This window comes from Cydia fagiglandana, chromosome 2 (genome assembly GCF_963556715.1).
Source record: "Cydia fagiglandana chromosome 2, ilCydFagi1.1, whole genome shotgun sequence".
Lineage (NCBI taxonomy): Eukaryota > Metazoa > Arthropoda > Insecta > Lepidoptera > Tortricidae > Cydia > Cydia fagiglandana.
The window spans coordinates 25,055,541-25,078,572 of NC_085933.1; the positions used below are offsets into that span (position 1 = coordinate 25,055,541).

The 23,032-nt window shown below is 38.8% G+C and overlaps 2 protein-coding genes across 2 annotated transcripts in view; one reads left to right on the forward strand and one right to left on the reverse strand.

The window, feature by feature from the left end:
- Positions 1-23,032, forward strand: part of LOC134679291 (leucine-rich repeat-containing protein 15) — a 149,678-nt gene that overhangs the window by 30,643 nt on the left and 96,003 nt on the right. The window lies entirely within an intron of this gene.
- Positions 21,698-22,579, reverse strand: LOC134673123 (uncharacterized). The gene has a single exon (XM_063531063.1). It carries the CDS (start codon positions 22,577-22,579, stop codon positions 21,698-21,700), a length of 882 nt encoding a protein of 293 aa, XP_063387133.1.

A 23,032-nucleotide genomic window follows, 5' to 3' on the forward strand; every position in this document is an offset into this window, starting at 1 on the left:
ATATTACTTGGGGCGTTTTGTACAAATTTGTACGCTTTTTTTTCATATTTTTGAAATATTATGATTTTTATGATATTTCTACTCAGAATCAGCGCTTTCGATCCCACAGGAAAAAAGTGCTCCTACATTTTTCTTACATATAAATCACAACGCTATACGGTCATCCGAAGGAAGAAAAATGGTAACGGAATGGAAGGATCGTAAAGGCTCCTCTTCACGTTGGGCCAACGCCAACGCCAACGAGGGACGCAGCCATGCGGTAGAATGAGATAGCAATATCACTTGCTCCCTCTAACGCATAAATGCGTCCCCCGTTGGCGTTGACGTTGGCCCAACGTGAAGAGGAGCCTTAAAATGAATGGAAATTTTGGGACACTTATTTTCATCTATTCGGATCGAAAGAGCTTTTTGAGTCATATAAGAAATCACGTAGAATAAAATAGTGCCGTGTAACTTTAAATAAAATGGCCCGCTTGAGAGTATAAACTTTGTGTAAATATTTTGATGATATGCGTAGCGCATCAGGGATGTTTGCTGAGGCGGGCGTCGATTGTTTTCAGGCGACCTTGCGTGTGCGCGCCGCATCCCTGGTGCGCCGGGTGCGGGACAGTCCCAACACCATCTTGAGAATGATAGCGGAAAAGCCAGACTGTCCCATAATGCTCCACTGTGAGGGACTACATTCCCCTACAAGTGTGATACAGTGGTAGCAAAAATTAAGAGTTGAAATTGAAATTGAAATTGAAATTGAAATTGAAATCGTTTATTGCATATCACATAGCAGGTACAGGTGTTCTTAAATATAAGCTGTTCATGTGACGCCCTGTTAGGGCACAGCAACATGGTTCCACATAGGACAACATACTAATAAAATCTAAAATTGTACATATTATTTACATATATTCCTAATAGTTATTTAATTATTTTACATTTTGATAATATCTTACACATACTAATTATAGATTTAGAATTACAAGTATCACTGCACCAAAGAGATATTATGTATCTTCAAAAAATTCTCTTATACTATAATAACATTTATTTAGCAGGAATGATTTTAGTTTCTTGCTGAACAGGCTTAGTTTATTCTCATTTTTTATGTTATTTGGGAGGTGATTATATATTTTTATGGACATATAGTGTGGGCTAGCTGTGACCAATTTCAGTTTAGAAAAAGGAAGCTTTAATTTATTTAAATTGCGGTCATTTCTTCTGGGTAGTGTTTCAGGAGAGTATAGTTCACTATGTTTTCTTACAAATTTGCTGGTCTCTAGAATATATATAGAGGTAAGGGTAAGTATTTTATATTTAACAAAAAATGGCTTACAGGATTCCATTTCGTCAATGTTGGCTAGGATTCTGACACATCTTTTTTGAAGTATGAATATTTTGTCTATGTCGGTACTATTACCCCATAAAACGATCCCGTAGGATATTCTGGAGTGAGCGTATGCATAGTACGCTGCGAGAGCTGTCTTTAAGTCCGTTACGCGTTTGAGGTGATTTAGGGCATAAATGAATGATGATATCCTTTTCGTCAGATTTTGTATATGCTGCTTCCAATTGGTACTAGTATCTATATCAATCCCTAATAGAGTTGTCGATTTTATGCATTCTAATTTAATGTTATTATAAGTAAGGCTAATTGGTAAGTCTTGTTTTTGATGGGGTTTGAATTGGATGACTTTTGTTTTATTTAGGTTAAGTTCAAGATTGTTGGCTTGTAGCCACTCCTCTGTTTTATGTATAATAGAGTTTGGCTAGCACTGTATATCTTGTGTCAATTTTAATGTGTATATGTTGTGTTTATGTGTAATTCTTGTAAGTTTATTGTTTATTGTTGTGTATTGCTATGTGTGTACGTAAATCACATGAAATAAATAATTTTGAATTTTTGAATTTGAATATGTATTTAGCTGAAGATTTTGATGTGCCTCTATGATGAGTTCCTTCAGTAAGTTTAGCAGATAGGTTAACCGATAAAATAATATTAATTCTGCCACATCCAAATGTAAAAAAAAATATTTAGATAAAAACGCAAACAGCATTACTGCAGCCATGTAGCAGCAGGTATTACAGCTCGACATTGCTGGCAAATGCTGGAGATGTCAAAATAGATGTTGCTGCCCGGACTTTTGACATTTACGGCATTAATATAGTCTGTAGCTATGTTACGCTGCAATATTGCTGCAGTATGCTGGCGTAATCTGAATCCAAACAGTATCTTTATAAATAGGTACATCATACATCTTCCCATTGAGAATTACCTAACTACAAAATTGATATAAATATTTTTATGCAAGTTCCTTCCTAAAACCCGCAGACCAACGGCAATTGGTTATGCGTCGATACAGGCAAACTTACGAAAGCCTTCGCTGTAACACTTATTCTGTAAGCAGAAAGGTTAATATTTGCCTGTACAGTTCAGCTCATCTTTGGTTTCCCAGTATAAGTAAATGTACATACGATTGCGGTGTTTTCGAGAGTGCTTCTTTGGTAATTTTCCAGCTTTCCTGTGGGAGACGTATGAAATTTGCATTTAAATGAGTGTCGGTCAATTTTGGAACATTGCTATTCACCCTGTTAGATTGGCATTGGGGGTTCGAGTGACACAAAATACTTACTGGAACAATAGGCAATCCATAAATGCAAAAAAGTATCTGTCTGTTTGTCTATCTGACCTATCTGTTACCTCTTGACGTTTAAATCGCTGAACCGATTTATCTTAAATTTGGGACAGAGTTCGTTTAAGTCCCAGGGAAGGACATAATGATAGTTTTTTTAACCCAGAAATTTTCCCTTAAGAGGGTGAAATGATATTTGAGATAATTGCGTTAATGGATCGCCTGATAATTCATGTAGGTAAGCATATGCTCAAATTAAACGATTGTCATTTTTTTACTGTCTGTCTGTCTGTTATCTCTTCATGCTTAAACCGCTTAACCAATTTAGATTAAATTTGGTGTGGAAATAATTTAAGGACCGGGGATGGACATAGGATATTTGTTTATCAATCACTATGGGCCCGATTCGGATTTTGAAATAGGCATCTATTAGATATCTTTTAGACATCACCAAGATACGATAACGATATGTTTAAGATCTAACCTGTCAAATTTGACATTTGCGCAATTCTATAGATACTCTTGAACGATTTCCACAGGATAGGTATGACTTATAGAGATCCAATTCACATCTAATAGATATCTTACTATTTAACGTAAAAGTGATATTGGTTGCCCGAATTGCGCTGCAAAAGAGAACTAGTTGATATCTAAACTATAACGTATCTAGAATGGATCTAGTACATGTCGTCTCTTGTGAATATCTTGAAGTTCGAATACGGCAGTATGTCTATGAAATGAAAAACAAAATATAAAACGTTTTCTCAGCTTTCAGAATCAAACAAAGGGAACTAGCTCTTAAAATTAACGAGAAGTTTTTCGCTTTTATAACGTCCCAAAGGTAATTACAGTAAAAGCACCTGATCCTAAAGAAACGTTTCTCAGCGAACCGATTGTATCGATATTTATCGATATCATTCGTAACGTCGCGATTAAAGAATAATCGGTGCCGATTATCGGCAGGAAGTTCGTTAATTACCAGCAATTAAGGGACAAAACAAAAGATGGCGAATTATTCTACCTGTTTTAATAATGAACAGGATGTCCCTAAAACCAACGCCAAGACTTAAAGGGCTTATAAAACAGCTGATGGGCTACGATATTAAGCAAATTTACCTTTAATTAAAATCTCCTTTTTTTGAGATTTCGGCACTTTTATACGAATCTTGGTTATAAAAGTATATAAAAGTGCCGATATCTCTAAAAAACGATGAGATTTTCATGTGGTCACCCTTTCACTATATCGCGGCTATACTGAAACGGTGACCACATGTTTATTTTTGATATTTTAAACAAAAAGCGATTTTACCTAGATGACGAGTGCTTATAAAATTTTTGATTCTTTATACTCAAATATCTATCAATATTTAGGTACCCACTGGTTAATTTCATTTCCATATTACCCACTATCCAGTGCAATAATTGCTATTCACCCTGTTAGATTGGGATTGAGGGTTCGAGTGACGCACAATACTTACTGGAACAATAGGCAATCCATAAATGCAAAAGAGTATCTGTCTGTCTGTCTATCTGCATGACCTATCTGTTACCTCTTGACGTTTAAACCGCTGAACCGATTTATCTCAAGTTTGGTACAGAGTTAGTTTAAGTCCCAGGGAAGGACAATAATGATAGTTTTTTTAACCCAGAAATTTTCCCTTGAGAGGGTGAAAAGATATTTGAGATAATTGCGATGCATTGCCTGATAATTCATGTAGGTAAGCTCAAATTAAACGATTGCCATTTTTTTACTCTGTCTGTCTGTCAGTTATCTCTTCATGCTTAAACCGCTCAACCAATTTAGATTAAATTTGGTGTGGAAATAATTTAAGGACCGGGGAATCCGGGGATGGACATAGGATATTTGTTTATCATTTTTATCAATCACTATGTCTATGAAATGAAAAATAAAATGTAAAACGTTTTCTCAGCTTTCTAAATCAAACAAAGGGATTTAGCTCCTAAAATTAACGAGAAGTTTTTCGCTTTTATAACGTCCCAAAGGTAATTACAGTAAAAGCACCTGATCCTAAAGAAACGTTTCTCAGCGAACCGATTGTATCGATATTTATCGATATCATTCGTAACGTCGCGATTAAAGAATAATCGGTGCCGATTATCGGCAGGAAGTTCGTTAATTACCAGCAATTAAGGGACAAAACAAAAGATGGCGAATTATTCTACCTGTTTTAATAATGAACAGGATGTCCCTAAAACCAACGCCAAGACTTAAAGGGCTTATAAAACAGCTGATGGGCTACGATATTAAGCAAATTTACCTTTAATGAAAATCTACTTTTTTGATATATCGGCACTTTTATAAGAATCTTGGTTATAAAGGTATATAAAGGTGCCGATATCTCTAAAAAACGATGAGATTTTCATGTGATCACCCTTTCACTATATCGCGGGTATACTGAAACGGTGACCACATGTTTATTTTTGATATTATAAACAAAAAGCGATTTTACCGAGATGACGAGTGCTTATAAAATTTTTGATTCTTTATACTCAAATATCTATCAATATTTAGGTATCCACTGGTCAGGCGCGGATCCAGCCCTCAAAAAGGGTTGTGGTCACAGCCACTCCAAAAACAGCCAAGTGCGAGTGGAGGGTACCTGATGATCCCCGACCAATAAATTCGCAGAGGGATCGCAAGCGATTTATTTCAGTCTACTTATACACACTTAGATAGATTACTACGCTAAAAAACTAAAAACTAAGCTAGAAATAATTGCCCCTGTTAGTAAATATATAATTCTTGCAAATAATTAGGGCACTGTATTCAGCTGGGGTACCTAGCCTAATAATTCTCCGACCAATTTTTAGCAAATTGTCGATTCGCTTACAACGTTTCGCCGAAAATGGTTTCGCAGAGTCAATTATTCGTAGATGTAACTTTTGGTCGACTAACTTTTGGTAGACTCTTGATTCACATATCATTCAGATCGCTTCTGTGTACATAAATTAGCAGACCAATTTGGTAGAGTAATCTTTTCATCAAGCAACCTTCAGTCGAGTAACGTTATATAACTTTTTGTAAAGTTTTTGTCAAGTGGCACTCGATCACACTACATATAAGTATTGCATGTGGACGGTTTTGCCTGTGGACACTGCCGGTATTTAAAGAACTACTAACGATAGATAGACTACCATCGTGAACTTAAAAAAATGCATTTTCTTATGGCTCCTCTACACGATGGGCCAACGCCGGCCACTACAAGGGACGCAGCCAGGGCCGGATTAAGCATGTGGCCCTAGGCAGTGCGAGGCACGGGGCCCCTTACAGTCAATTCTGCACACACAATATTCAGTACAGGGAAATAAGTTTGAGTTTTTAATTTATATACAATAACAATTTTGATAGCACTCGCAGAGCAAGTGTTATTTTAATCTTCAAAACTTCTATGAAATTATGACTTATAATTAGCACTTGCACTGCGTATGCAAGAAAAGTCTGCAAAATCATTGGTCTTACTCTATTCATTTACTAGTCACAAGCTAATATGTAGATACAGGGTCATCTAAAGAACAAAAAGAAACGCGAGCACAGCGAGCGCGAAATTTTCTGTTAACTATATCGCAAAAAGGCCGGGTATCAATCTTCATCTGGGCCTAAGACTCCGAAGTGAAGCGAAGTTAGGACACCCTGACTAACGAAAAATCAAGCTTTATTCGTCTAAAGCTTTGCATACTAAACGATGATTTCGAGGTCTTTGTAGACCCTGGAGACAATATCAAGTCCATAATAATTGCTGAAAAGTTGTACCAAAAATATTGTCCATAGGTACAAACCCTGCCTATACAAACAGTAGTTGTACCTATGAACAAAAATATCAATTTTAACATTTATTTTATATCTATGGTTCCTATTTAGCTAACGTGGGAAAACTAGTCTGCAATTATAGACTATATAATAATTATTCAAAAGAAATAAATAAGTTTATGACATTGTCAATAGTTTATGATTTATGAACAAAATAAGGCCAAAATCTGGAAAATGTCTACATGTAGAGCACTTGCCCCTACACTTAAGTAGTCGGAATTTTACCAAAAATGGCATGCGATTTTTGTAAGGTCTATGGAGCCCTTTCCATGCCCATATAGACCTGTGGCCTATTTTATAAAGCTACAAGTTACAATTTACAAGCGGAAGTCTCGTTCTAAAACATAGGGTTAGAAAGAGACTTCCGCTTGTAAATTGTAACTTGTAGCTTTATAAAATGGGCCACTGCGCTCTAAAACTCCTATGACAGTCAAAGTCAATTAGAAGCTGGCATGGCACGTTTAAAATTTAAATTTAAGACTTCATAAGTTAACAATTTAAAAAAAATGCTGTTTATATTCTGTATCACTAATAATTTGAGTTGTCAGCTGATACTAAATACTTATGACAGGTAGTTCTATTTAACTAAGTACCTTCATAGGTATATAGGTACCTACCGTGTTTCAGCCAATGGTTAATTTACTCGGGCAATTTTAACTTTTACCAAACTCAACGATCATTCTACGATAAGTAAATCTGCTTACCTATCGATCAACTGACTACCTACTCTGTGTATTTATATGTACCTAATGAAATTCTATCAAATGTTCCTCTGCCAAAGCGTCTGCGAAACAAAAATCGGCGTAATTCTACTCGGGGAAACAATCGGGCACCCTATTAGGGTTGTGGGCATGCCCACCGTGCCCACAACGGTGGATCCGCGCCTGCCACTGGTTAATTTCATTTCCATATTACCCACTATCCAGTGCAATAAAATGTAACTGGCAGGTATAAAAAAATATGTGAAATTGGTTCACTAACCTAATCTGACTGTTTCGCGTAGCGTGAGTTGTGGTCCCTATTTTTGTCTATGAGTAAACTAGTGTAGTGGTCAAATTCCGTCATGCTCAGTCGATAGTGGTGGAAATATCAAAATTGTTTCAGAAGAGTCTAGTAAGAAATGGGGCTTGTAAATCGAAGTAGGGTTAGCAATGTGTCAAACAGAATCTTCAAAAATTGCAAAGTTCCCATGAAATGTTCTCGGTATTTTTTTCTGCTAGTTTATTGTCAAAACTTCTTACAGTTTGTTTCGATTTCTATGACACTTGAAATAGCATCATTTCACCACATGCCACATTTCATCACATAGCTTGTAAAGGCTATCTTGATTGTTCAAAAACTGATGAAATTTTGAGTTCCTTACGTTGGCTGGTAGAATTTACTTTAAAATGTTAATTTTGAATGATAAATATTTAACAACGTTCATTTGGATTTCATTTGGTTTGATGTTTTACAGTTAGAATTTTCCTTGCTTGTATGGTGAAAAATGTTGTGTTTCATGCGGTGGCAAAATATGTTTAACCCTCGTGACTGAAAAATATTAGCACAAGCGGTCAAATTAAGCAACAATTTTGCCCCCTTGTAAAAAAATATGAGCAATTTATTATTTAATTATTCCGGTGTCAACCACCGGAGGGTTGGTAGCATTTTCTATGACATCTATTTCAGTTTATATCTGATGGCGTTTATACAGGAAATCAGCATACATCCATTACATCCAGCGAGCATTGAACCATCACTATTCTAAATTGTATCAGCGTGTCGTGTCAATAACTGATGTCCGCGCCAAAACCAATATCCGATATCATCCAATCGTCGGACATGGCGCTAACGGGTTGTTCACAATCACTTCCATGCATAGAATAGCTGCTATTATAGATGGTGCCTGCATAAGTCTGATTTTCTCGTTTAAGGTGACAGTCCATTTCCAAGGACAGCAGCACTACCATTCATTTTACTTTGGAAATTGACAATAACACTGACGCGTTCGTACTAGTAGTGCAGCTGCGGTCAGAAATGGAATGTTACCCTTAAGACGAAACGGGAGTTGAGCTAAAAGTCAATTTTGAGATTTCAAGCTGAATATACCCGTCGCTCTGACGGGGCGTAACCGCGCCGTGAGAGACTGTATTTGTATGTGTAATGCATGCACGCACAGACGCGTGCGGTGCGCCCGTACTCGCGCTGGCGCGCACCTCACTGATTGCAATTTGCATTGCCACTTTTTGTTACTGCTACTACTAAGTAGGGTAATTCGCTAGTAACTGGCCACTTTTAATAACTGGCCGCCCTAAACTAAAAATGAATACTATTCACCTATAAACAGAATTCATTTTAGTATAAGGTTTCAATAACTTCAATAACTGGCCACTTTATACTAAAATTTATTCTATTTATAGGTGAATATAATTCATTTTTGGTTTGGGGTGGCCACTGACGAATTACCCTATTGCGATTGAACTTTTTTACTTACCCGGCTTACGTTTACGGAACTCGATATCGAATAGGGTAATTCGCCAGTAACTGGCCGCCCTAAACTAAAACTGAATTCTATTCACCTCTATACAGAATTCATTTTAGTAGGTATAAGGTTTCAATAACTGGCCACCTTATAGTAAAATGAATTCTATTTATAGGTGAATACAATAATAGTGGCCTGTTACTGGCGAATTACCCTATTTATGTACTTAGTGGTTAATACTAGTATCAAGTAAGTTTTTTTTTTCAATAATGCTCAGAAACGAAGTATAGACATGACAAATATAAATATTAACGTCTTTGTAAGGCAGGATTGGACATTCTATAGAGTAAGAGTAAGTATATGAAACAACCAATTCAGCTAGGACTAGGGAGTGCTATCTAGATCTCGCAATTTCGAGATCTCCCTAGATCTCGCATGTATTTTCGAAATTTAACCTAGTTGACAGGAAATCTCGATATATGCAATCCCGGTCGAGATCTCGATTAATATATTCGAGATCTCGAACAAGACTGAAAGTGAAATACTTTGTTTTAAGTAATATATGACCTTAGATTCATGTTGTTCAGGCAGTGCTATTATGTGTCCGGCTTTAGCTCTATTATTGTTACGCAGTTTCTAAGTAAAGGTAAATAGTGGTTTAACATCGATAGCATTTTATATAAGTAAAGTAAACATTAAAATTGATTTTATGTTAAATGTCAATTTAATTTGTTGTTGTTGTTTTCAAAATACAACATGAGGTACCTTAAATAAGTAGTATGTCGGCGGCATATCGTAAAATCGTAATCCTTGGCGTATCATGAAACGCCACCATTTCCTGATCTAATATTAACCCAGGCATATCACGATCTTCCTTATGAAAGAGACGGCAGATTCATCAGAGCAATGCATTCTTTGATATTCCTAGCTTCATAGCGGGCGCATTGTAAAATAATTGATCGAGAAATCATATACATATTTTCAATGATTTTGTAAATGATTACAGTTATGACTACGGTTATTAGAAACCAATTATAGTATGTTTAATATTCTTTCTAATGGTATGCATCACCAATTGATCAGTAAAATAGAACCCGAGAAATAATGATCAGTTGAGGTCGGTCGCCCGCTATTTACGTGACGGAACAAAATTCATCATACTTTGTTATATGTATAATATCATACATCAATAAAACTTATGTTTTTGGAAAGCTAATGAAATTTTTCGTATATTTTATAATAACATTAATTGCGGTAAAGTTATAATTTATTGAGTTAGATGCATGTTTTGTCAGTACTTATGCCATCCATGCATGGTAAAAAATCATATATTTTAAATATTTTGTAAATGACTACAGTCATGACTACGGTTATTATAAAACAATAATTGCACGTGTAATACTCTTTCAAACGACATCTCACACGAACCGATCGGTCCCATAGGACTAAAGACGTGAACAAATATCAATGCTGGTCGGCCGCCCAATTTTTCCTTCCTTTTTTCGTCACGTCCCCCCCCTTGCCCTCCATAAAATAAAAACCGGTTTATTCATATTCTGGAGACCACGAGGAACACGTCCATACCAGTTTTAGGTATTTAGAAGAGATGTCGACGAAAATCGTGAAGGAGACGACTTTTGTTTAATTTGCCTATAGACTATAGGAATAGCAGAATATCACACCTTGAGGTTTGCGCAAAATGGCTGGTGTTCGCTAGGCAGATCATGAAATGTCGGCGTTTCATTAGATTCCTAGGAATATCTCGATACGCCCGATTTTACGATGTCTATATCTATGGAATTCTTAGAGATTATTGATTAAAATAACACATTTTTAGTTAGGTACTTTGTCAAATTTGATCTCGTCGAGATATTAATCTCAATCCCGAAAATCTGACTGTCGAGATCTTGAAACACCCAATCTCGATTCGGAATTTTCGTGCGAGATCTCGAATCGCCAATCTTGGTACGAGATTGCATTCCCTATTAGCTAGGACCTTCAATTGCTCGACAATTACGGAGCGTGACTGTACCTAAAAATTTTGTAAACCCATAACCATGCAATAAAAATTTTTTGATTTTGATTTCTAATTTGAAATATTAGAATCAAAAAGTTCAAAATAGATTGTACCTATGTAACTACAAAAATGTGTTCCCTCTCAACGCAAAACCCCTTGTGTCTTAGGAGGATCTAGATATTTTCACACAAGACGGTTTATCGATAACTTCTTACATCACTAGATTATCGACATTAAATGTCGATTATTGCCCATCACTTTTCTGGCTGTGTACGTATTTAGAAACTTGACTCCGCCCCTAAAATGAGTGCGATAGGGACAACTGCAGCTGAGGTGAAAAATCCTGCGTAAAAATGACAAAAATCGAGGTTTCGTACTCATCTTTTTCCTCCTCCAAAACTTAACCAATCGTAACCAAATTTGGAAATCTAAATGATTATGAAATTATCTGTGTCGGACCGTTTTGCTTTTTTGGCTAATTGATATCAGTTTTGAATACCACGCCTCTCATTGCGGCATAGTCAATTAGGCCATTTTGGCCATTTTTGAAGGGCTCTAGCGCCTTAAAAAACAAAAATATCAAAAAAAGCAAAACGGTCCGACACAGATATTGACAATATTAATCTGTGTTGAAAAAATCATTGCTCTAGCTTCAAAAACCACGGAGGAAAACGAGGACTACGTTTGTATGGAGAAATGACCACTCCTGTTGGCTCTTAACCTCTTAGGGCCACCCCATACTAGCGTCTTTTGACCGTCGGCGTCTAGTCAGCGCTATGGAAAATGGCGTCGCTGCGCAGTTGCGCCAAAGTTGCGTCGGGCAGCGGCCATAGAATTGACTAGACGTCTACGCTCGGGATACGGTAGTGTGTGGTGGCTCATAACATTATTGCTGATTCTATTAAAATCTATATGATTATTAGAATCTATATGAGTAATAACCAGCAACCAGCCAAGTTCAATGTGCTTGGCGTACTCAATATCACAAAACCTACAAAAAATGCGAAAATATCCAGCGAGTATTTTTGATACAACCTATATCCTACAAGTAGGTAGTTAGCTAGTTAGTTAGTATTAGGCCCTAATAAATTAACTTATACCTACCTGTATAAGTCTTATTAAAAAAAATCTATTTTCATTTTCCCTGACAAAATAATTCAGCACTTAGGTAATTTAATGTATCACTTTACATTTAAATAATGTTTCCTAACATGGTATAACATGATAGCGAATAATCTCCCTAAACGCGTCCCCACTATCTGCCACTATGTTTGCTACACCTTGTTATACCTATCCAAGGTGAATATAAATAAACTACAACAAAAAAACTCGCCCCAGCTAAGGAAGGATGATTCAACTCCATAGGGACACTTGTTTTTAGTCACTCGCGCGACATGTTTTGGAGAGCCTAGATCTCCTAAACAAGCACAAAATAAGTGAGTCTAAACCGTAAAATTATTCAATGTTAGTATGTCTCACAACAGTTTAAATTCCATTATAAAGGGACTTTCACAAGTTCCTGTTAGGGGTCGACTTATACTAGAGCTCACATCGGTTACACTGTTTTGCTAACAGACAGGCGCGCCAGGCGACAGGAGCAGGAAAAACATGTCGACAACACTTTTCACAGGTGAATTCTGGGAAGCTGGCCAATTGACCGAATGAATGGTATGATGTGTGGTAGGTACGTGATTTCTGTACCTCTGTACTGATTCAATTTGTTTCAAATGTTGTCAAGAAGTACCTATTTGGTCCTAGATTATAATAATCATTATTCTCTTTGGTCGCAGCAGTAAAAGCAGTAGCTGCTCTTACAGTAGCTATCCGTATGTCACCTTAAATTTCGATTAATTGATAGATGTCTATAAATTGTGTCGGCTTCCAACGCAAAGTAGGTAACTTGAAAATAATCATAATCATAATCCTGTATTTGTTGCATATGAAAATAACATTTTTTTTAAATTGAATATTTTGCTCTAATCTTAGATGCCAGATGTTTGACAAGCCCAAAATTCAAGGTGTGTGGTCCGAATCAAATCAAAGGTTCGTTTTCTCTCCCAGGATCCACAACGGCAGCTTTATTACTTTTATTAGGTTTTACCTCGTCCAAACACGGACACACGGACAGGCAGGATTCGATAGAAATTATTACTGACACATACTGTTTTAGGGTTCCCTAATAGTGACAGCTAGCAATGTGCCAAAGAGAACTTTCGAAAATGGCAATTTAATTAATGGTCCCATGAAATGTTCTCGGTATTTTTTCTGCACTACAAGTTTAACTTTCTATGACATATGAAATAGACGCAAATGAGGGACGTAAATATTTGTCGCCATTTAGAATTTGCGTCGCCCCACAACCACAGAACAAAAAACTAATAGTACCCACAACGTTGGTATTTAGAGAACAAAATTTCTAAATAAATGTATTGTGTTTTTCGACATATTTTTATATTTACAGATTTTCTTTTTTAATATTCTTATTTATGTTACAACTAACGAAAGTTAAGTACTTATGTTCCTCCTGGGTTGATAAATAACATTAATATAGTAGAATCTTATGTGATTTTTATTATCTATAGTCGAATGTCGAATAATTGTATGTGCCTAACATACGAACTCTCCAACTCGCTCTTAACCGTTTTTAGTAAAACATTTGTTTTTATTGTTCAGCTCGCCATTCAGTATTTCAAGGATTCAATTTTGTTCAAACTGACAATAGCGATAGCGTTACGTTTTCGTTGCATATTACCGGCAGTTTTTCAAGCTAGATAAACTCATTGGATTTTAAACTCTGTCAACTTTATGTTTAGGTCTAGATTTGAGAAATGCGGGGAGGAGTGATAGAGTAGCCACTCTGCGACAGGTGGACGGATACGGTTCCGTTCTTTTCGTTTTTGCGAACGATGGATGTCTTGATTGAATAATGCTCTATGTTTTTACGTAGTTTAGCTACGTTCTTTTTTTTATAATTCTTTAAGACATAAATTATATCAATATACCGGTAATTTTAGTGATTTATTTTCATGGAACATAGCCGAGGAACATAGTTTCACACAGGTGCATTCAGTCTACATGCACTCGTGCAAATATTTTTGAACAGGAAATACAGAAAATAATTTAATTTTACAATGTGATGTGACCGAAATAAATTGGATTCCCGCTTTTTGTACACATACTTACATAATTACACAAACGGGTCTACCGCGATATACTTTCATTGTTTTTACCTTATAAATATGTTTTTCGCTATCTGGACATAAATAATTCACTCTAGCTGTTAATAATGTAAAACATGGAAGATATTTCGATTAGTTGAAATTTCCCCGCCGTCGAAACTGCCCCCCCTGCACCTTATATCTTTTCGGGTGCTGCCTCTACGTGCGTCCCATGATACGAGTTCCAAAATTTGACTTGTACACGCTAGCAAATAAAATATAATGGCGTCAAATGGCCATGAGTTTTTTTTAGGTGGGTGCACATAAAATTGTCTAAAGGGCACCTACGCGTTGTCTTCGGGTCTGTGTACTCCAAATGTCTGGAACACCATTGTTATTTTAAACTTTATTGCACATAAAATAAGTACAACAGGCGGACTTAATGCCTCTAGGCATTCTCTACCGGTCAACTATAGGTGAAACAGAAATCCGTCATGGCGGGTGCAATGAGAACGGAAAAAATCGTAAACATGATTAAAATTGAAAATATGTTGATTAATAAAGCAAATATTGGTCCCGAACCAAATATGAACCAAGACACATTAAACAAGAGTTGGTCCAAGAAAAGTCTGCAACGATTTTGATAGCATACCTAGGTGTTATTTATACGTCATCGTCATAATTTCATAGAAGTTTGACGTTTAAAATAACACTTGCACTGCGTGTGCTATCAAAATCGTTGCAGACTTGTCTTGGTCCAACTCTAAACCATGACACATTAAACTATGACACTCTCGATATTTGCGTTCTCAAACTTCCCCTTCACTTCAACTTATTAATTTATTTGTAAACCTCGCTACAGCGAACAATTTTCATACGCGTATAAGTTTCCGCTCCCCACAGAGTATGGAGTATGTGAAATAAAACTGTAAACTAACCACGTACTAAGTAATATCCGGAGCTTCCAAATTTGTTACGACGGAGTTTCAAGTGCTGTTGGCGCCGGTGAGCGAGCGACGGCGAGGGATTGGTTAGCTTAAGTACACCAGTGTATACGTGACCTCAGAGTACTTTTAACCTCTAGCCACCCATACGTCAAACCTTGCCAAGAAAAATGAAATATTATTTTGTCAACACAAAGTTCAAATTAGAATGGAACAGGAGACCTTTTTATAGGTCTCTGGGCGGCTAGAGGTTAACGTCTTGTCTGAGTAGGATATGAGGAGGTGGGGTACCACAGAAGCGTCTACGTCTTGAGCGTCGGTGACTAGTCAACGCTGTGGAGAATGGCGTCGCTGCGTAGTTGCGGCAATATTGCGTCGAGCAGCAACAGCAACCATAGAGTTGACTAGACGCCGACGCTCGGAAGACGCTAGTGTGGGGTAGCCGGTAGCCCTAAGGATTCTGACGGAGGGATTTTTAGTCGCGTTCTTGCATTTTGTCGGCTATAACTATACCATAACCGAGGTTTGAACCCCCGTTTTGACTAACTTTAAGAATGGTACTTCAAATTTATTTAAAATATGAAAAAATAATTTAAAGCCCAAATCATTGGGTTGTTTATCTTATGTGCACAAGTTTTTGTGTTTAGCAAGGTTTTATACAGGAGATGCAGTGCCCGGTTATGATCTTCGTAACAGACGAAATGAAAGTCTTTGATGTAAACACCAAATGTTATATTTCAGAGCACAGCACTCATACGTTCAAAAAATGATGCACAACAGTATTTACAATATTAAATTCAACGGCTAAGCAAAATAGATCGACATTTCTTATTGACGTGCCGAGACGATGACATAGAGCGAGGTACAGGCATGCGCGAGTGCGCGCGCAACAGTACCCGCCACATGGCTCCCCTCCAGAGACCGTCACTACGGGCGAGTATAATCAGGAAATCTCACCATACGACCTGAACGTGTAGTGATGGTTTTTCTTCTTTCGGGGTTAATACTCTCTTGGGGAGTATGTTCTCTAGCACTGGTGCTATCTTCTACTGTATAAGCCGGCTTGAGACGATCAATCGACACCGTGACGGGTTTCCCCTTAATGGACAGTTTAAAGACCTTTTCAGTTCTTTCCAGCACCAAGTGTGGGCCGGTGTATGCTGGTTGCAGAGCACCGCGCAGAGCGTCTTCTCTTAGGAACACGTGACTGGCAGTGGCTAGGTCCTTAAAAACAAAGATTGATGGGTGACTGTGTCTCGATGCTGGCTTTGGCTGAAGCTTCTCAGTAAGCGACCGAAGATTACCTAGCTATATAGTTCGTTACATCAGTCGTACAAGTTGAGCTTGAATGAAAGAATTCGCCAGGTAGTCTGAGACTCTCTCCATAAACGATCTCAGCTGACGAAGTTTGCAGATCTTCCTTAAAAGCGCTCCTGATGGAATCCAGATATTTTAGCAAGGTGTTGAAATAAGTTTGATTCGAATTGTCGTCCGCGATCTGTGACGATTGATAAAGGACATCCAAATCTTGCTATCGATCCAGACAATAGAGCCTTTGCAACCGTTTCAGCCGTTGCGTCGACGATTGGTATCGCTTCAGGCCATCTTGAGAATCGGTCCACGGCAGTTAGGCAATAACGGAACTCATTGGACGGAGGAAGGGGTCCTATGAGATCTATATGGACGTGCGCGAATCTTGCGCGTGGCAGTTCGAAAGTGCTTAGAGGTGCTGTGACGTGCCTCGTTATCTTCGCGCGTTGGCAAGGAATACAGGCGCGTGCCCAATCACGACAATCTTTTCGAATCCCTGGCCACACGTAGCGTGTTGCGACTAGTTGCGCTGATGCGTTTGCCCCGGGGTGACTAACATATGCAGGCTGTCAAAAACTTGTTTTCGCATCGCTTGCGTAACGAAGGGTCTAGGCTTCGATGTACTGATGTCACAGTACACTTCAGTATTGGAACCAGGAAGCATCACTTTTGTTAGTCGCAGCGATGTGCTATTATTGAGAAGTTCTTTAATTTCTAGATCTTCGTGTTGAGCTTTAGCTAGTTGCGTAAAATCAATTGGTGCATGAATTTCTTCTATGCGCGATAGGGTATCTGCCACTACATTGTCTTGGCCAGCAATGTGGCGTATATCAGTGGTAAATTGAGACACATAATCTAAATGTCGGAACTGGCGGGGAGAGCACTTTTCTTTTCTATTGTGGAATGCGAAACTTAGCGGCTTATGATCAGTGTAAATTGTGAAATTTCTAGCCTCGACCATATATCGGAAGTATTTTACAGCTTCGTACACTGCAAGGAGTTCCCTGTCATATGGCGAGTATTTCTGTTGAGCAGGGCTGAGCTTTTTAGAGAAGAAGGCTAGAGGTTGCCATAAACCATGTTGCTGTTGTTGTAAAACCGCGCCTAAGGCGGTGTCAGATGCGTCACATACAAGTGCGAGCTTTGCCTGGCAGACTGGATGGGCTAGCATGGCGGCGTTGCAAAGCGCCTCCTTACACTTGTTGAATGCTTCCAGTTTGCTACTTGATATATCTACAGGCTGCGAGTTTTTAACAGGACCTCCGAGCAAAGCATTTAAGGGAGCTTGAATACGCGCAGCGCTAGGAATGAATCGTCGATAGAAATTGAGCATTCCTAAGAATCTTCTGAGCTCCATAATGGTCTTGGGTGCTGGGAAGTTCTTAATCGCTTCTACCTTCGTATCCAGTGGCTTGGTTCCGTTAGCTGAGATGGAATATCCTAGAAAGGTGATTTCTGGAACTGCGAATATACATTTAGGCGTATTAATTATCATTCCGTAGTCTTTAAGTCTGGAAATAAAATTAATTAATTAAAAAATTAAAAACACGACTGCTGAATTTTAAAGCGAACTGAAAAGCTAAAAATAATGTTAATATGTTAGTTACATAAGGGGTCATGCACATTTATGACCGTAACTGTAAGTAAGTAGGTACGTGTGCATTTAATTTCAATTACAGTCGGGGGACCTTCATTTACCTACTGCATTATTTCATTCAAAAGGTCCCCCGACTGCAATCGAAACTAAATGCACACGTACCTACTTACAGTTACGGTCATAAATGTGCATGACCCCTTATGTAACTAACATATTAACATTATTTTTAGCTTTTCAGTTCGCTTTAAAATTCAGCAGTCGTGTTTTTAATTTTTTAATTAATTAATTTTATTTTACACATTTTAGTGACAAAACGAACTAAAACTATTATTTATAAAGATTACCCGGGCATTTAGTTTGCCACAAAGTTTTCTTTATGTGGATATTAGCAGCTGGGACTGGGACCTTTTAATTAAACTCACCGTTCCGGAATACCGGCGTCTTTTCAGTGGATAATAATTATGTGGATGTGTTTACGATATGGAACATTTGACATTTTCCCATATAGCTTCTTAAAAAGAAGTAGAAGTTTTTAATATGTCCATGAGGGTTTGAAGAGGTCCACAGTAAAGACTCATAACTTTAACTTCCACTAAAAAAGTTATTGACTCAATTACCTTCGATGCGACTTTAGCAGGACGCACATAGCCCTAGCTAAATAGCACGTTGCTAGCAACAAATCGAACAACAATCGTATGCGTCAGATTGCATTTCATTATTCAGTCTACGCGACGCTAACATCTTTATGTGGCAGTAATTACTATTATACTTACAAATTATGAACTGGCGAATATAGGTAGGTAGCCCCGACAGACTAGATGCTAAGGGCCGAGCTTTGCGGTATCGTCTTGGGTCGTGCCATTCGTTATTCGTCAAGTTCTTAAATTAGTCCTGTTCTGCTTTCGTCACTCATTCTACATTCGTCACAATCATCGGTGGCTTTCAATGTAGAATAAGTGACGAAAGCAGAATAAAACTAATTTAAGAACCTGACGAAAAACGAATGGGACGACCCAAGACGATACCAGCTTTGCGTAGGGCCGAACGCCCAAAACGTTCAAGAGAAGCACGCTTTTACGCGAGGCTGAAAGCCATACTGCGGGACGTTAGCGGTGAAACACGGAACCATTGTACATGTGTAAAAATACGTAGACTGAAGACCGAGCTCTGCGTAAGGCCCACGGGTGCAATTTCTTCAAATGTCTGACCGAGTTCCACGAGTACTAAACTCCCGAAGGTCGGTCTTCGGCGTCGCGTGGAATCGCGCCTTCCCAATTAAGATACTAGGGGAAATTGAGGATAGCGCACATGCGCTGCAGGTACATACCTGTCGGATGCTCCGGACCTTCGGCTTTACGCGGAGTTCGGTCTACGGGCTTCGCATTAGACACTTGTAATATTGCATTGTTCTGTATTTAAATACTAAAGGTACGCCTCTCACGGACGCTTCGGGCATTCAGCCCTACGCGAGGTTCGCGGCCTTCGGCCTTCGTATTTAGATACTTGTATTATTGTCTATATTATGGTATATTGTTGTTGTTTGAATATTAAAGACGCGCCTTTCTCGATTCGGGCCATTGGTTTTTTATTCCCCAGCATTTTATTTTAGACCCCAGCTCGGACTTTGGCCTGCGCATCTACATCCTTCTCGATATTGGTCTGTGTTTGAACACAACACTCTTGCAGCTCGGCCTTTGGCCTTCACAATTAAGATATTACTCAGGGGAAAGTTGCGAAAAGCGGGCGCTCTGGCCCTCGGGCCCTACGCGAAGCTCACATTTCGGCTTCTGAATTTAGACAAATATCTACTACTAAATACTAGTTTGATTAGGAATTAATAAAGGAAGGTTCGAAGCATTCGAGAAGGATGTAAGAGACATAATATGTATAAACATTGTCACATAGATACTTCTTACAATAGGGAATATTACGCGAAACTTTGCGTAGGGGGCGCCACTACTACAATCCTCGGGCTGTACCGCGAAATAAGAAAATCGAAATTTCGCTATCATTGCAGTATCCCTATTATGAAAATTAGTTTAGTACCTACATACATAAGTTAAGAAGAAATGATCGAAGTTGGTAGGTACCTACCTACGCACGTGTTAAAACAAGGTTAAGTAGGTTTAGTAGGCAAGGATAATTTTATTCACAAGAAATAAGAATCCAATAAGCCAGAAATTATTCGAAGCCCATCGCTTAAATAGAAGTTCACACGTTTAGATTTCAATAGAGCGATTTAGAACATGTTTGTGTTTAGTTCCTGTATTTACCTTAGGTACGAGTATACCATAGGATTTATATATATTTTTATGATCAGCGTTAAAAACCCTTTCATTTGATAGCTCGCTAAATAAGATAGAAAGATTTATTTTTCTTAGGTCATTTTGTGAATCCTTATTCTACCAAAATAAGACTTGAACGCGTATGTTGTATATATATTTTAAATCTTCTTTCAAAGCTCTTCATTTTGAGGCCCCACTCGATAGGTTTGCAAAATTCTTTTTTCTAAACATCATGCAATATCATGTATTATGTCCGCCATATTGATTTTATTATGACGTCACATAGCCTATATTAGTCGGGATGACGTAAGGATTCTAATGATATATCATTTATCTAAATCGGTTAAGGCATTCAGAAGTTATGGTGGAATAAAGAAACTCACATACAAACATGAACCCTGAAAACAATACACTCTTTTTGTTTGGGCAGTCGTGTAAAAACAGAACGAAGGTTCTTCGATATTTTTAGAAAATATCAAGAAGTCGTCGAGATAGGTATAACAGAAATCCAGACCCCTCGTCATCTCATCCACAAAACGTTGGAAAGTCTGTCCGGCGTTGCGTAATCCAAACGTCATGTACGGAAATTCAAACAATCCGAACGGGGTCGTTATGGCGGTCTTTGGGATGTCCTCTTCACTGACAGGGATTTGATTATATGCCTTAACGAGGTCTAGTTTAGAGAAAACGGTACAGCCTGCAATGCCCTGAGCAAAGTCATGAATATGGCGTATTGGGTATTTATCGGGTATGGTCCGCGCATTTAACATACGGTAATCCCCACAAGGGCGCCAGCCGTTATCCTTTTTTGGAGTTAGATGTAGAGGTGATGCCCATGGACTTTTTGATGGCCTAGCAGTTCCGTCTTTAAGCATGGCTTCGAACTCTTTTTTGGCAATTACCAATTTGTCCGGGGCTAGGCGTCGTGGGGACGATGAGACAGGTGGTCCAGGAATGGTTTTGATATAATGGACGGTGTTGTGTTTGGCGTGACTTCGGACACCTGCGGGATGGGTTATCTCCGGATACTCTTTTAACAAGCTGTGCCATTTTGAATCGCCAGTCATTATTTTAACTGAAAATATCTTGTCTGACGAGGGTGCGACTCTGCCTGTTGTGAAAATTGTAGTGGTAGCATCGACCAATCGTTTTTGACGGATGTAAACCATAAGGTTGTAATGTCCTAGAAAGTCAGCTCCGATAATTGCTTTACTAACATCGGCAACGATGAAACGCCAGGGGTATTCGCGGCGTAGGCCCAGGTCTAGGATTAGGTGCGCGTAGCCGTAGGTGTCGATGGGGGAACCGTTGGCGGCTGACAGCTGGTAATTTGTTTTAGAGCGGCGCTGTTTAAGTAATGTGTGCGGGAAGACGCAGAGATCACTGCCCGTGTCAATGAGAAACTGCATCTTGGTATTGCGCTCAGTTACAAACAGGCGACCTGAAGTGCCGTGGCAATCGTCCGTCGCCATCACTGACTGCCCGGCAAGTTTTCCGACGGAAAATCACATGGCTTGTCACATCTTGTTGCATTTTTCCCGAACTTGGCGTGATACCAACATACGGGAAATCTTTGATAGTTCGATGATGAACGCTTGACGGACTTGCTGCGTTGACGGCGTGTTGACCCGGAACGATACGGTGAGCGAGATCTATTTAAGTTGGTTTTCAAGCTTTCCATTTCTTTCCTTAGTTCTGCGATTTCGGTTTTTAGTTCACCTAGGGAAGAGCCAGGAAATTCTGATGACGTTGACGCAACTTGTGGAGTTGAAGGTGCGATGTCATGGACTTTGTCCGCTAAGTCTGCTAGTACGTCAGGGGAAGCGTCAGATTGCACAGCGATAACCGTTTGAATGTTGTGGGGCAGGCGTGACCTCCAAATTGACAGCAACAGATCTTCAGCCAGCGTTGGCCCGCCTAGGTCTCTGAGGTGCCTGAGGAACTGCGATGGTTTGCGGTCTCCAAGTTCTTCATGCATCAGCAGTTGTTTCACCTTCTTATCTTTAGAAGCGGAGAGTCGTTTGATTAGCTCTTCTTTCAGTTTTTTATATTTATTTTCGGCAGGTGGTGAAACAATCAAATGTTTAACTTCTTTGCAATGTTGTAGATCTAGATGACTGATCACATAGTTGAATTTAGTCTGGTCTGCCGTGATATTCGACAAGCTAAATTGCCCTTCTATCTGAGCAAACCATATCTCGGGCTCCTCCGGCCAAAAAGGTGGAACTTTGACGCTTACGCGACATACTTCGGGAGCGGGTGTAGTAGGGACCGGCTCTCCAAATGCTGCAGGTTGCTCGGGCGCGTTGCCTTGGGGCGGTGCTTTTGTTGTGTCGTTGCCGTCGTCGGTCATTTTCCGCGAGGTTTTATTTTCTTTGCTTCGTGTTCGGCGGGGTCACCAGTGTAGGAGATGCAGTGCCCGGTTATGATCTTCGTAACAGACGAAATGAAAGTCTTTGATGTAAACACCAAATGTTATATTTCAGAGCACAGCACTCATACGTTCAAATGATGCACAACAGTATTTACAATATCAAAATTCAACGACTAAGCAAAATAGATCGACATTTCTTATTGACGTGCCGAGACGATGACATAGAGCGAGGTACAGGCATGCGCGAGTGCGCGCGCAACAGTACCCGCCACACATTACTAGGATTATAAATAAATAAAAAACAACGGGTTGCACTCCGGGAGTGCCGAGAGAAGTGAAAAGTCAATGACTGGTCCAAAATGTCTGCAGCACTATGTATAATTGATCCATCCTCCTTTCTATTGAAAAACTTTAGTTCCGAAATTGCTGGTC